The sequence below is a fragment of the Spodoptera frugiperda genome, chromosome 6 (assembly GCF_023101765.2).
Source record: "Spodoptera frugiperda isolate SF20-4 chromosome 6, AGI-APGP_CSIRO_Sfru_2.0, whole genome shotgun sequence".
Lineage (NCBI taxonomy): Eukaryota > Metazoa > Arthropoda > Insecta > Lepidoptera > Noctuidae > Spodoptera > Spodoptera frugiperda.
This window is the reverse complement of record NC_064217.1, coordinates 7,012,860-7,027,658: the sequence shown is the minus strand read 5'-3', so window position 1 is coordinate 7,027,658 and position 14,799 is coordinate 7,012,860. Positions and strand designations below refer to the sequence as shown.

The 14,799-nt window shown below is 34.9% G+C and overlaps 1 protein-coding gene across 1 annotated transcript; it reads left to right on the top strand.

Moving 5' to 3' along the window:
* The first annotated feature begins 366 nt into the window (after nucleotides 1-366).
* On the top strand, nucleotides 367-4,346 carry LOC118264050 (uncharacterized). Its single transcript, XM_050694497.1, has 3 exons — nucleotides 367-740; nucleotides 1,337-1,443; nucleotides 1,488-4,346. The coding sequence occupies exons 1-3, from the start codon at nucleotides 608-610 to the stop codon at nucleotides 2,292-2,294; spliced, it is 1,047 nt and encodes a 348-aa protein (XP_050550454.1). The 5' UTR covers nucleotides 367-607; the 3' UTR covers nucleotides 2,295-4,346.
* Nucleotides 4,347-14,799: the final 10,453 nt, after the last annotated feature.

Below are 14,799 nucleotides of genomic sequence, written 5' to 3'. Positions count from 1 at the left end.
ACTTGTCTGGCTCTCCTAAACAACAACGAGATATTTCATCATTTTGCAAATCTTTAACATAATATATTATGAGTAAAAAAGTGAAATCATTACTCGTACATCTCTTCTCTAACATTTGATTACATCACTTTAATAGACATGATGATAGAAATATGAAATTTTAACAACTGCTTATTCTACCAATTAGATAAAAAAATATGAAACACATCTCCACACTTTAGTTTCATCGAAATAAGGCATAAATGCTTCCAGAGAACAAAACTTTATCATTCCTATCGTATCAACATGTTCGACATAACATATTAATTAGTTTTCAGAATAAAATTAATATAAAATATCCATATTACAATGCCAATCACTATTATACTTGTTGTTGCATTGTCCTCTATGATTAGGAAAACAGTTGTAGTCTCGGCTTTAGTCCGTGGCGTCACACATAATTTTAAAGATTAAAAGCTTAAATTTCTGAACGCAGCCATGCACATTGGCAACACTGCGTCTGCAACACTAATTTCATTCGGATTTTATGTCACGTAACGGCGTCACGTCTTTTTCCACCTTCTTAACAATTAATATTTAAATTAAGTGTTTTTTAAAAAACGGAAATATGGGAAAAAGAAAATCGGATTCAAGATCTAAACTACTGAAGAAATTGAAGAAACTTGAAAAGCGCATAGGACTTCTAAGCTCCGATTCGAGCGATGAAGGTAAGAAAATGGCCGGCCTTTCATCTTTTGCAAGTTTGCAACAAAGTTTATAGCTTCGTTATGCAGCAAAACATTTAACGCTACACCGTTTAAAGAACGTGTGTTTTTACTTTTGTGCCTGGGCATCTTGCGCTTTGCATGTGTATGTAAAGGACGCGGCGACATTTTGCTATTTCATGCGCGATAGGTACTTATGTACAAGGAATCGCACGAGCATTTACAAGGCCGGCTATTTTCTAGCAAGAACTGGCCTGACCTGTGGGACGTCCTGCGGGGGCGTACGTGGTCTACAATGGCTAAGTTATCAAATAATCAACCTCTGGGGTGTTCTGTGGGAGCACACGCGGTTGAGTCTTGCTAAGCTATCAAATAATCGACCTCTGGGGTGTTCTGTGGGAGCACACGCGGTTGAGTCTTGCTAGTTTTCGAAATAATCAACCTCTGGGGTGTTCTGTGGGAGCACACGCGGTTGAGTCTTGCTAAGTTTCGAAATAATCAACCTCTGGGGTGTTCTGTGGGAGCACACGCGGTTGAGTTTTTTATATAACCTTCAAGGGATGTTCTGCGGGAACTTACATGGTTATAGTGTGATGTGGCTTTTTACAGCTTGCATTGTGTTTTATTTCCAGAAACCGGAAATTTGATATTATCGCACAACATGGAGGAAGACATTGAGAATGTCCCTCCGGATAATGAATTTATAGAATTGAGCAATGCTCAACAAAATGATACAGATGTACATTGTACAACAAGATGATAAATGTAAAATAAAATCTTTAGAAATTACCTGAAGCTTTACCACATGAAGAGATGCTGGATACTCAGGTACTAGATATATTAGGTGTGGAATCACAGCCGGTGAGAGTAGGAGGAGAATTGCACAAGCAAATAGCACAGAGGTGGAATGACATTCTGAAAAAAGGCTTATCTAAAGAAGAAAAGGATAAGATCGAAGATGAAAACCCACCATTTTCTAATATGAAATTAATGGTGCCTCCTTTGTTAAACCCGGAGGTAAGTGCTGCAATTAATGATGTATCCAAAAAGCGAGATCAAATGATACAAAGAAAACAAAAACAAACCTCAACAGCCTTGACATGTCTGGGTTCATGTCTTCAGATGTGCATAAATGATAACCAAGGTCATAAGATGGATATCATTAAAAAACTAAATGATGCTGCGATTCTACTATGTGATTCTATCAATTCAGATACAAAAGGACGTAAGTCCCTCCTATTACCAGTCATTAATAAAGATATGAAAGAGTTTCTATTACAATCTGAGACAGAAACTCATTTATTCGGTGAAGATCTCGGAGAGAAAATCAAAACAGCAAGATTAGTGAAAAGATCTGGCCAAGAACTAAAGATGGCTGAAACAAAAAAGTTCACTACAAAGCAAAGTACATGGGTGCCTCGGACTGGCACTCCAAAAATAAACAACAACAATAAAGCTTTAAACTGGCGGGGTCCTCCTCAGGCAGATGCTAAAAAGAGGGGGGGCCGTCACCCAGAGCACCAGCAGCAGTCAGGACCAGGGAGAGCAAGAGGAGTCAACCTCAACGCAAATGAACCAACAGGTGAGTAGACTTAACTACCACTTAAATAATTGGAAACTTATAACTCAGGATCCAATTATTCTCAGTTGGGTTGCGGGATATTCAACCCCTTTGTGTGATAAACCACACCAGAGTTTAACTCAAGATCCAATTATTCTCGGTTGGGTTGCAGGATATTCAATCCTTTTGCATAGTAAACCATACCAGAGTTGTACTCAAAATGATAGGTTTTCTGAACTAGAATCTTTACAGATCACCGCAGAAATTAACCAGTTAAGTACTTGCTATGAAAGCAATACAAACTTGCAAACCTGTAAAAAGATTCATTGTGTTCACCTATTTTCCTTGTTAAAAAGAGCAATGGAACTTTTCGTTTTGTTCTAAGTTTAAAGAATTTAAATAATTTTGTTGAAACTGAGTATTTCAAATTGGAAAATACCGAACAGTGTGCAAGTTTTTACAAAAAGATGATTTTCTTGTCACATTAGATTTGAAATATACTTGTTATATGATAAGTATCAACAAGGATAGTGAGAAATATTTAAGATTTATTTTTCAAGGAAAACACTATCAGTTAAATGCTTATGTTTTATTCTTGGGCCTTTGTACGGCTCCATCAACATTCACAAAAATCATGAAACCAATGATGGTTTTCTTAAGAGAAAGAGGTTGTATATCAGTTATCTATTTAGATGATTTTTTGTTTTTTAAGTATATGAAACAACTATGTTATTATGTTACATAAACAAAATTGTTATAACAACAGTGTATACAAAACATACAAGCAACTGTGAATTTACTAAAAACATTAGGATTTATAGTTAGCCGAGCTAAGAGAATAGTTAAGTGTGATGTTACAACTGTAACTTTTATTGTTACTATTCAATACTATAGATATGACTCTTAACATTACTGAAGAGGAAAGAAATATATTCTTTTATTGTTTTTTCCAAGCTAATAAAAGAATTACTGTATAAAATTATGATCAAAGTTAGAATTTAGGCTAATTAAAGAGTCTAGGGCTCACATAAATTCACTGGAATGAATAGCTGCCTTTTTTGTTTTAAAAATGTTTGCTTATAAATGAAGAAATAGTGATAATATTACTGCAGTAACCTATATGTATAAATAGATTAGGAGGAATTTAATATAATTTTTTACATAGGATTTCTAAGAATATTTGGCAATGGTGTGAATTTTAAAAGACTATTGTTTGATGCTAATTACATAAACACTAAAGATAATGTGATAGCATTTTTGAGTCTAGAAGGAAGATAGGAAGATAGACATTACAAAATGGGAACTGAGCAATATAAACAATCCAAAGGTTATTGATGAATTTGGTAAATCTTCAATTGATTTATTTGCATCACATACTAATGCAAGGTGTTGCACTTATATGTCATGGCAACCAGACCCAGGAGCTGTTGCAGTTGATGCTTTCACCATTCCTTGGACTAAATACAGCTTATTTTATTTATTATTTCTCCTCCATTCTCTATGGTTCTTAAAACCCTAGAAAATAAATTACAGACAAAGCAACAGGTATAATAGTTGTGCCCCATTGGGTCACTCAGTGGTTATTGTTAATGTTAATAGATTATTGTTAAAGGAATCTGTTATATTTCAACCTTCTAAGTCCTTATCTTGCATAATTCCAGATTGTTACACCTCTTTTACAAGAAAGTGGTATTGATGGTAGAAGCATTATCAGGAAAACATAGAGTTAGGAATTTGTGATGAAGCAGTTCTTGTCTTGATGAATTCAATATCTAAAGATACTTTGAATCATGCAGATCATGCATGCATGTGCATTAGTATCATGGGCTAAGTATTTAAATCCATAAATATAAACATTACTAAGCCTACTATTACTGAGTTATTCAGTACCGTACTTTGTGATTCAATGAAAGAGTTACAGTTAGTAACATATGGTAGTTTGAATTCCGTAAGATTAGCTCTATCATTAGTTATAGGACCACATTTGGATACCGATCATTAGATCAAAAGATTGTTCAAGGGATTTTTTAAATTAAGACCCCCAAACCCAAATATAATAATACTTGGGATATGTCTTTGTACTTGATAATATTGAAAAGAATTTACTCTAGGGAAAGAATTATCTGCAGATTGTTACCAAGAAAACCTTATTAACGTTGGCCACGGGTTAAAGGGCTCAAACAGTAGCCCTGATTAATATTATTAATATAATGATTAAACAAGACTGTATTAATCAATTCATCAATCTATTTGTATAAGATAGATTGATCAAGACTTTAGGACCAAACAGGGTCAACTTTTTATAACTGCTCCTTTTCTTTAATGCTAGGAAAGGAGTATGTCCAGCCACTGCGGTGGTCAACAATTTAGAAGTTACAAAGGGTTTACGTGATTGTAAAAGTACTAGCTTATTTGTATCTACAAAGGAGCCATATACAGCGGTGTGCTTCAGTACAATCAGCCGTTGGGTCAAAAGAGCCATGGAAGAGAGTGGAATTGACACTAGTGTATTTTCAACACACAGTACCCGACATGCAACAACATTAGCAGTTTTCAGCAAGTGGGGAAGTATTGATGAAATACGACGAACGGCTGCTTGGATTGGAGAGTCTTCAACTTTTGCAAGTTTTTTCATAACAGACCAATAATTAATAAAAGTTTTCTTAGAACCTTTTCTTCAACAATGTGAATGATATTTGGAATTATTTTGAATTACGCAGTTAATAGATATATAACTGTTCAGTTATATATTTAATTAAGAAGTGTATATTTTTTAAAAAATAACTCTGTTGATTGTTATTTTTAAACAAATGTTTATTGTTTTTACAACTGGTCTTTGAACATCTACAACTGTTTTCCTAATCATAGAGGACAATGCAACAACAAGTATAATTAAATAGTCAAACGAACTTACCTGTAAGTGAAGTTCGACTGTAATTATTCTTGTTGTTGCATTGTCCGAAGATGATTAGTCCCACCCTACCCAGATCCTTCATGTTATATAAATATAAGCATAAACCCTATGTTGTAAAACCAATAAATGGCTATGAACTTAATGAAATTAGTGTTGCAGACGCAGTGTTGCCAATGTGCATGGCTGCGTTCAGAAATTTAAGCTTTTAATCTTTAAAATTATGTGTGACGCCACGGACTAAAGCCGAGACTACAACTGTTTTCCTAATCATCTTCGGACAATGCAACAACAAGAATAATTACAGTCGAACTTCACTTACAGGTAAGTTCGTTTGACTATTTAATTATAATGATCACATCATGTTTTGTACCTATTTGAATTATTATGATAATGTGTTTAATAATGTTGCATGATCTAGTAAATCATAATGCTATGTTAATTACACTGTGTCCTATTAATTAGATCATTAATGAAATATATCAAAATCGGTGACATATAATTGGACGTTGACGTTACCCTGATTTAATTTATTGTAATAATTATGATATTTCATAGACTATCTTGTCTTGCTTTGTTACTTAAAAACGTAATTAGGCATTTTTTTCCTGTGTCGTGCTTGTGAATGCACAAGTACAAAACATAGCTACTTATTTTACAGTTTTACTGTACCGGTACTAAGATTTGTACTACTATCTATAATATGTTATGTTTGTGTCAATAAAGATATGACTCCCATTCTACGTTTAACGAGATCGAAACGAAACGTGTGTCCAGTGCTATGATTGGTTGAATCATTCGCAGTGGACAATCAGAGCGCCGAATGTGCTTTCGTTTCCTTTCTGTTCAAATCAAACTGCCCTAAAAGTGCTATCAATTGACGTGAATAGGGTGTGTCTCCATTAAATAGTATCTTTTCTAATTTATCCATTAAAAAAAGAATAAAACATCAGTAACCAAACACGACACTACATACATAATAAACAACAACAATGTAATTACCAAACGAGTGTATGTTGATACAACTTCATTCTAAATGTGATTGCGACTCGACAGGTGTGGACAATGCCGCACGCGATTCAACAACAAGCTCCCACAGTTCCAACTCAACAAACTACGTAATTTCATTGAAAATGTTTGACAAAGCTGCAAAAACTAAACATGTGAATAAAAAAGATACACACATTTGAATAACTTCTGGGTTTAATCCGACACTAGCTCGTCTGTGCAGTTGTATTCATGTGCTATGTTTGAAAATAACCACGTAATACTTCTCTAGAACTTACTTTAAGAATTTGGGCTATATAAAAAATTGTTTTTTTTTCAACCAAATAGTTTCAGAGACTACCTCGTTGGTCGAGTGGTTGCAAGTGCGATTGCTGGACAAGGGGATTCGGGTAGGATTCCCGGGTCGGGCAAAGTATTGCTGGGCTTTTTTTTAATTGCTCAGTAGTAGCACCGTAACACGGAGTCAAGAGTTGTGCCCAGTATATGGCAATAGGATCACCCCCTATTACATGGGACTTATAACACAAATAGTGAAAAGTGAGTGTAAATTATATAGCGGCATTACGTGGTGTAATGCGCACCTCTGCCTACCCTTCCAGTATAAAAGGCGTGACGTTGTGTGTATGTAGTTTCAGAGATTCCGAGCATTTCATCTTCATTTCAGCATTTCTTACTAAAAATATAAATTATTTTGTAGGTCACATTGGTTTTTTTATACCCAGTGTAAGTAGTGTTACTGCTCGTCTGGTCAGCGAAAGATAAGTAGCCTAAAGGAAAATCTGGGTTGAAGGGGCCAGCATCCTATCGATGGAGGTCAGCTTAAAGCGGTATACGAATTTATCTCTCTATACACACCCACCTATCTTTGGAAAACAAATATCTCTGAGAAGTATGTTACGGTACTGTTTTCTATGACCGATCAATTTTAAGTTAACAATGAATTCCAATTCCAAAAGAAGCTAAACAATTACACTAATAAATCCTACTCAAAAAATACTGAAACAGTTGGTTAATAAATGCTATAATAGTGTTCATGACTTTAAGAATGATAAGTGCTTGTGACTTTCTAATAAATTTTAATTAGTTTTAGTAAAAAAAAATGGTACTAATGAAAAAATATATTATGTATATTCTTGGATTGACAATCTATAAAAGTTTTATCTAATTATCAAAAGAAGGACCAGAAGATACAATGTATCATTTTACAAGTGCCACACCAAACACGAACAGTCAGTCGCTCAGCAATGAATCCACGAACACCATAATCCAAATATCACTCAATCCATCCCCATAATTAAGTCCCCCCACATTAATTTCCACCACACATATATAAATTCAGGTGGGAAATAGACTTTTCTTCAATTTCCTACAGTCGAATTAAAATGGACGATGTTATTCCGTTATTTCCGTACTAGATACGTAAAGTACCTACGTTTGTGAGTATTGGCCATGTGTGCGAATATTGCTGAAACTGTACCCGTTAACTGAGCAACACGCAGTTATTTGTACCCCAGCCGTGTTTAGTGTACTGTCGATTAACTAGAAAATTGAATACTAAATTGCTTACTAGTGATAATTTCGCTGTGTTGCTTTATTTGCATTTAAATGGCGATATACGTAGTTACTTGAATGAGTTTAGTAATTAGTGTATGATTAAACTTCCTAGCTTTACATAGATGCTTAATGAAAAATTGTTCATTACATTCATATTTTCCTTGAGAGTAGTAACTTTTTGCTTGTTGATTTACTATTAAAGTATCTACTATTAATTACCTATAATTGATTAAAAATTCGGTTACGTGTTCTATAACACAAATACCGATTAAAACCAATTCGATTTGGATGAGGGTAAAAGAGGGCTAACTAATTACGCACACAAATTAATGAATCCAAACTTTGCCAACGAGATATTTAAATGAACCCCTTTTTTCCAGATTACAAACCGCAATCAAGGTGGGGTAAAGGACAGAATTGCAAAAGTAAATAAATCATACAAGCCTTTATAAACTTTATTCTGTCCCTCAGAGAGCTTGTTATCATTTGTTTATTGTTTGTGTAAGCCCAATTTAAATGTTTGCTAAGCCCTCCCCGAAATAGCTGTGGACACACTAGCGACCTCCGTGTGTTTGTACTGTAAATTCTTTAACGTGTCTTCATATCTCATAAGGGCTTAGAGATGTAATATTTTTGGGGCTCGTTAGTTTTGTAATCTTTATTTGAACATTTTATTTCTCTTTGTATATTTAGTATTTATTTTTTTAACTGAGACAGTACAACGGTCGTTCAACCAATCCTACTAACTATTTACCTAACGCTTGCTACTAAATTGTCGTGATACTCATCGTACTATAGTTACACGACAAGAAACTTATGTTCTTCTTGAAAAATATTCATATTCTCTTCGCTAATTAAAAAAAAAATAAGCGTAGATACCTACATTAAAATACCTCACACTTTACCAAGCATTTATTTATACGACTAGTCGATCAAAACAACATCGTTTAAACTGACAAAACTTCAGACACATGGTGAATCTATTCATTAAACCTTGGAGAATGGCCACCGCAGGTTTGTCGACTGGCTATTAAGCTATCATCAATCTTGGACTACAATGATCCCCTAACTAAGAGCCGATGACACCGAATCATTCAGGGAACACAGCATCTATCTACGGTTGCGAGTTCGGCCACCTTTCACTTTAGATCTATAAGCGGTTTGGTACAGTCATCAGTCAGTATGGTACGATGGAGGTCCATGGCATTTTCGATAAAATAACTGTCTCTTAGATTTAACCGTCGCAAATGTATCTGCCGAGTAAAAGTCGTCAAGTTTGATCCTTGTTTAGTTTCGAAATAAATTCAGTAATATCACGTAGTCTGGACTTACTACATTTAAAAAAAACGTTGCCCAGACTAGGCTTTCCTTCTTTATCGTGGGTGCGTTTATAAACATACAATTTCACATATACATGACACCCAGACACGAAACAAAAATTTGTGAATCACAAAAAAACCCGCCATATGTTGCGTGGCAGCTGGTTGCTCCTACACCCCGCCAATCGTGCAGTCGGATTTGGGAAGGCAATAGACAATGAATGAGCCCTATTACCTGGAACGTATAACATGACTGGTGAAAGTGTATTAATAATTACATTGCATATAATCTGCCTACTCTTACTATTGTGCTTCAATATCCATAATTCCAAAACAATTAATAATAATTAATCTCGGCATCATATTACATACATTTTCAGCTTTAATAAGGATTAAAAAATAAATAACATGCTGTATTCAAGTTCCATACTAATTATTATAAATCACTTCTGAGAATTTCAAATTGGATATAACGCAATAATATTTTGGTCATTGACATTACAAGTATTGTTGACTTTTAGTTCATTGCGGTTATTAACTTCACAGAACATACATAATGTAAAGAAGGCTTTATACATATGCCTTGTGACTGACTTGGTATGCGTAAATTAGAATTTGCTTTAACGCCCACACTACTAAAGACAATTAGTGTTATTAGTGAATATTTCTTTAAAAAAAAATGTTTTCGTAAGTATCATAACGGTTGTTTGTAACAAACTAGCTTTTCGCCAGCGGCTTCGCCCGCGTTTGCGTGGGATAAAATGGTACTTATGTTTTTATATCTCCAAATTTCTTTTCGATCCCTTCAGCCGTTTTGACGTGGTTGAGTAACAAAAATACACATAAACTCACAAACTTTCACATATAGTCAGATTATAATAAAACATAATAAAGCCCAACAAAAAACGTAGTTCGGTCATTGTAAAGATAAGTAAATTGTTCAACCTTATTCCAATACCTAACTTGTACTTTAATACCCAGTTCAGCGACATAATATGAAAATCACTACAAAACAAAACCACATTAAAACACAAAAAAATACCATCAAAATTGGTGCAGTCGTTTAGGAGAAGTTCAGTGACACACGTATAGAAAGAGTTTCACAAAGAATCGGCTATTTAATCATTCATCTATTCATTGATCGCGCCTGTATGCTATTGGTACGTACGGAACTAAAGGCAAACATTTATTCGGCACATGATCTAAGTGGCTGATTATACAATGGATCGTCATTAAGGAAGTATACACATAGAATGTGGTTGGTAAATTATGTGTCGTACACAGCTAGTGTACCAAAAACTTTTTTTTTTTTATTCATAGGTACAAATTTTGTGTTATATTTTATCAGAATATTTTATATTTTAAACAATATGTTTAGGTTATTATCAAAAAAAAAAATAAACAAGAACTTTAGATCAAAACAGAGAATCGTATGACATCACACTAATATTATAAATATGAAATAATGTTTGGGTGTATTTCCGTCAATCACGCTGAAACTACTGAACCGATTTTGATGAAATTTGGTATGCAGACAGAGTATGATCTGACTTGGGTGATAGGGTACTTTTTATCCCACAGAAAAGCTAGTGAAATCGCTGGCAGAAACTAGTATTCAACATAACCATAATTATAATTAAAAACAAACAACACCACTTTCAAACTTAAAAATCTCTCAAAGATTTCACTTTCTAACTCACAACAATTATTTATCAGCTGAACCTCAAAGTCAATATTTCTTCCATGCGAATTTGAAGCCCACGGAACCCAACAGTTAATCACGCGGTGCGAACCGTGCAACATTTTTACCAACTAATGGGTATACATCTTTACCGACAGCCAAAGCAACGGTAAAGCTCTCAACACCATTAATCATTAATATTCTTCCTCATCAGTCATACATTCAATGTTTATTGACTTAAAGTTCACAAAGAGCTATGATACTTTCACTTAGATACATTCATAAAGTTTACAAACAGACTCTTTGAAAAGGTAAACGTTATTTTGTGCGTGAGTTTGTTCGTCGGATTCTTTTTTGCTTAGTATTTTGATGAAAGGAAAACTGACATGCATGATTTTAAACTATGCATTGTCTATCAATTTAAATGAATATATAAGAATAAGTCGGGATTTCCTTCCTGACGCTATAAATCCAGAACCCACGAACCGATTTACACAGTTTTGCATTCGTCAGCCGAAAGGTCTCGTTCTCCGTGAGGTTTATAGCAAAAAAAAATCAAATAATTGCAAAAGCCCAAATTCTGCCACAAATCATTATTGTATGCCGGCGAAGTCGCGGGTAACTGCTAGTATTTTAATAGAAAAGAAAATATGACAATCCGTTGACTGATCAAAGAATTTAAAACTTACTACTTAACATACTAACCTAACCCTTTGATACAATCAAGCATATTCAGTACTATTGGTGAAACTAAGGCCTATTGTACACTGTAAATGGTCTGCAACTACGTTACAACAACGTGTCGCTTTTCTGTGTACATTGTGCCATTTATTAACATGCAATAGACGAGCAAAGGACGGACTGTGAATAGCCTTTGTCTGTTGTCCGCGTCGGACGCTTGTGTAAACCATGCCCTAAACATTTCTACGTCACACCTGTAAATTTCAAAGTGCTAGACAGAAGTTCCAGCGGTTTGTGATCTTACGTGTATAGTTACCACAATTATGAACTTTTTTTAAAATTAAGGTAGCGACAACGTTAAGCAAGATTAAACTTTTACTAGGAATTATGTTAAGAATAGAGATAAGCGTTACAGAAAGTATCAAAAACAGTTCTATTACTACGTGTGATAATAAAACAGTCAATGGTCTAAATTGGTAGAGGAATAGGAACCTAATCCTTAAAAAAAGTGTGTCGTGAAGCGTAGCTATAGTATGAACCTATGTTATGTCGTGTACCGAAGACAATACTTTCATTAAAAAAATAACCTACTACAGCCATAAATGTTAATCTCCTCCATTCAATCGCAATAATAGTCTTATTGATTGTTTATGAATAAATGATCAGTAAGTACCTATACGAAGAGAAGCTCCAAAGGTGTTCTATAAACGTTGAACACAATACCTACCGAATAGGTAATCAAAATCATTACTCACAAATGACAAGTACATTTATAAAAATCGATTGTTACCGAGCCACCGCTATATCGATACAGAAACGTAACGACATCGATACACTACGTATCGATTGAGTGTGTGTAATCGTTGGCCGCATGAATATTTATTGTTAATTTGTAAGCCCGATGCCCCGATAGTCCCAAGGCGCACTGAAAGCAATATTTTATAATTTCGACATTATTATATCAGTGTTTAATGGTCCCCGATTAACCGTTCGAGTTATGTTCGACTTTCAAATTCACATTAATGGTCACGAATTGACTTTGCATCGATATTCACTACACGTGGTTTATTTATGAGTTTCGTGATTCAACCGCGGAGTCAGGATATTTTGTGTTAATTGAGGACGCTTGCCGGATCATACAGTGTGCATATTTCATTTTTGCGATAGCGCATCGTTGTACTTTGGGAAGTATAAAAATAAATATGTCATTTTTGCCTTTATCGACAACGAGTACATTTTTTTGATATTGTCGACCAGATTGGCGGAGTAATAAAAAGAGCCAAATTAACAAGTGCCTGCCCATAACCGGTGTGCTTGTATGAAGATGACAAATGGCTGTGGAAGAAGTGAAAGCTACGAGAATTTCGTGCTCCGTAATCAACGACAAACCTGATCATTACCGATAGTAGAGTAATTGCAAACCACATTATTATCAGTATTATTTCCTAGCAAACACTGAAGCAATGGCTGCACTAAGTAAACTCGCTCCCGTATGATTAAGCTCTATACATTCATTTACTGAACGGACATTCATAGAAGCACGTTCACTTTGTAAACAAACAATAAAAACGACATGGCGTGGGCGCTTCATAAAGAACGTTAATCACAATCCTTCGTTAATAGAATAAGACAGGCAGCGCGTGGGTTGAATCGGTTTCGATTTGACTCGATTGTCGAACATCGATATATCGATACCAATTGATTAGAGCCGAGATCAAAGATGTGCTTCCGCATGACGGCAGTCGATCGTATTCCTACGATTAACGAGTAGGCAATAGGATGTGAAACATCATATACATGTACTGCCATGTACTGTACGTATGTAGTTTATAATCTCCTATGCAACCAGGTCGCTGGAACTGCCGCCTAACGCGTAACTTCGTAATGTATTTAACAGTTTGTTTGTCTGTTCTAATTCAGAATGTGTTGGTAACTGTTAACGGAATTTTCATGAGGACAAACCACGTAAACGCTGAGTGTTATTTTATACATTGCACGGAATTGTTGACATACCAAATGCTTGGAATTAACAAATGTTCATGGATTTAAAACTATACTTATCAAGACTTAGTTCATTGTCAATGCAAAAGTATTAATTTACGCGTACTTAGAAAACGCAAAGGTTCTTGTTTAAAATTCAATCCGGTACACATCGATGGCTACATTGGCTTGCGTGTCACTATCTCCTCTGCTGGTACCTCTAAATATCGGAAAGAATTACTTGGAGCCATTCCGACTCTTGCAAAGATATCATGGTGCGAGCATCTCGAGGGCCACAGCTAAACCGGTTGTAAACTCGTATCTATATGTCACAGTCCAACTACCAGATCAGACTTATAACAATACAAACGGTAACTTAGAACAATACAAATCGTTTCATCATTCAAACATGTCCATCGTCATCTATTTAATAATACCTTCATAAATCGATTAAAATTGTATCAACTCTAAAGTAATATGAGTGCTCGCCTATAATTTCAGGTTTAACTTCCTACTGTGTAAATCATACCACAATAAAGGCAAACCAAAATACAATGTTGACATGAGATTTCCATCACACACGTGTAGCCGCAGCCGACGGCTTTGTGGCAATTTAGCAAACGCTCGTATTTACAATTTGATAGCAACAATACAAGCTTTGAGCGGACGGTACTACCAATTAAATATCTTAGTTTTATTTATGTGCACCGTGTTAAGTAACCGTGTTTGCTTTTATACGCTTTTCGTTTGCGATAACTTCAGCTAGTTTATTCTATTTGGACAGGGGATTATAATCTAGTATTGTTAGAGCTACCGGTTGCAATAATTTGCTGGGATCACTGATCAATTAATTTGCCATTGCCGGTTCTGTTAAAAATTCTTCCCACGCTTAATGGGTGTGTAGGAAATACATTTTTGCTAGATAGCCAATTAATTTTTTAATTACGTTTTTGAAAGACAAAAAGTGTTAGAACATTAAACATTCACCTTTCGCCTTTTATTTTATAATATTTAAGCACGAGTACACCACTTGTTTTGCAGGACATCCAGTTTTAAACGATAATAAGGTGATCAACGATATGATCCGAACACCGATAATCCGAAAACTAGTGATGACACTACTATTTATTTATGCCAAAAAAAAAATCAAGGTGATGCAGCGTTTGCACCAACTGATGTAATTATTACTTTGGATAAATGTATATCTGCATGAAGCATGTAAAGTATTACAGAGATTCTGATCTTCAGGTTCCCATCGCGTGAAATCAAAGGGCAATTCTCCACTAACAAGTTTACTTACAACTTTACAAGCTGTAATTGAACTGCATCTTACAATACAAAGATCCGTATCTCTTGGGATAATTGATACAGTATTAGCTACTATTTGTTTTGGTTCGAAC

Excerpts from the sequence above, each read along its gene's own strand:
- LOC118264050 (XM_050694497.1), top strand. The coding sequence starts at position 608 with ATGGGAAAAAGAAAATCGGATTCAAGATCTAAACTACTGAAGAAATTG. Across the intron at positions 741-1,336 it reads CGGCCTTTCATCTTTTGCAA|AAACCGGAAATTTGATATTA; the intron begins GTTTGCAACAAA and ends TTTTATTTCCAG. Across the intron at positions 1,444-1,487 it reads CTCAACAAAATGATACAGAT|AAATTACCTGAAGCTTTACC; the intron begins GTACATTGTACA and ends TAAAATCTTTAG.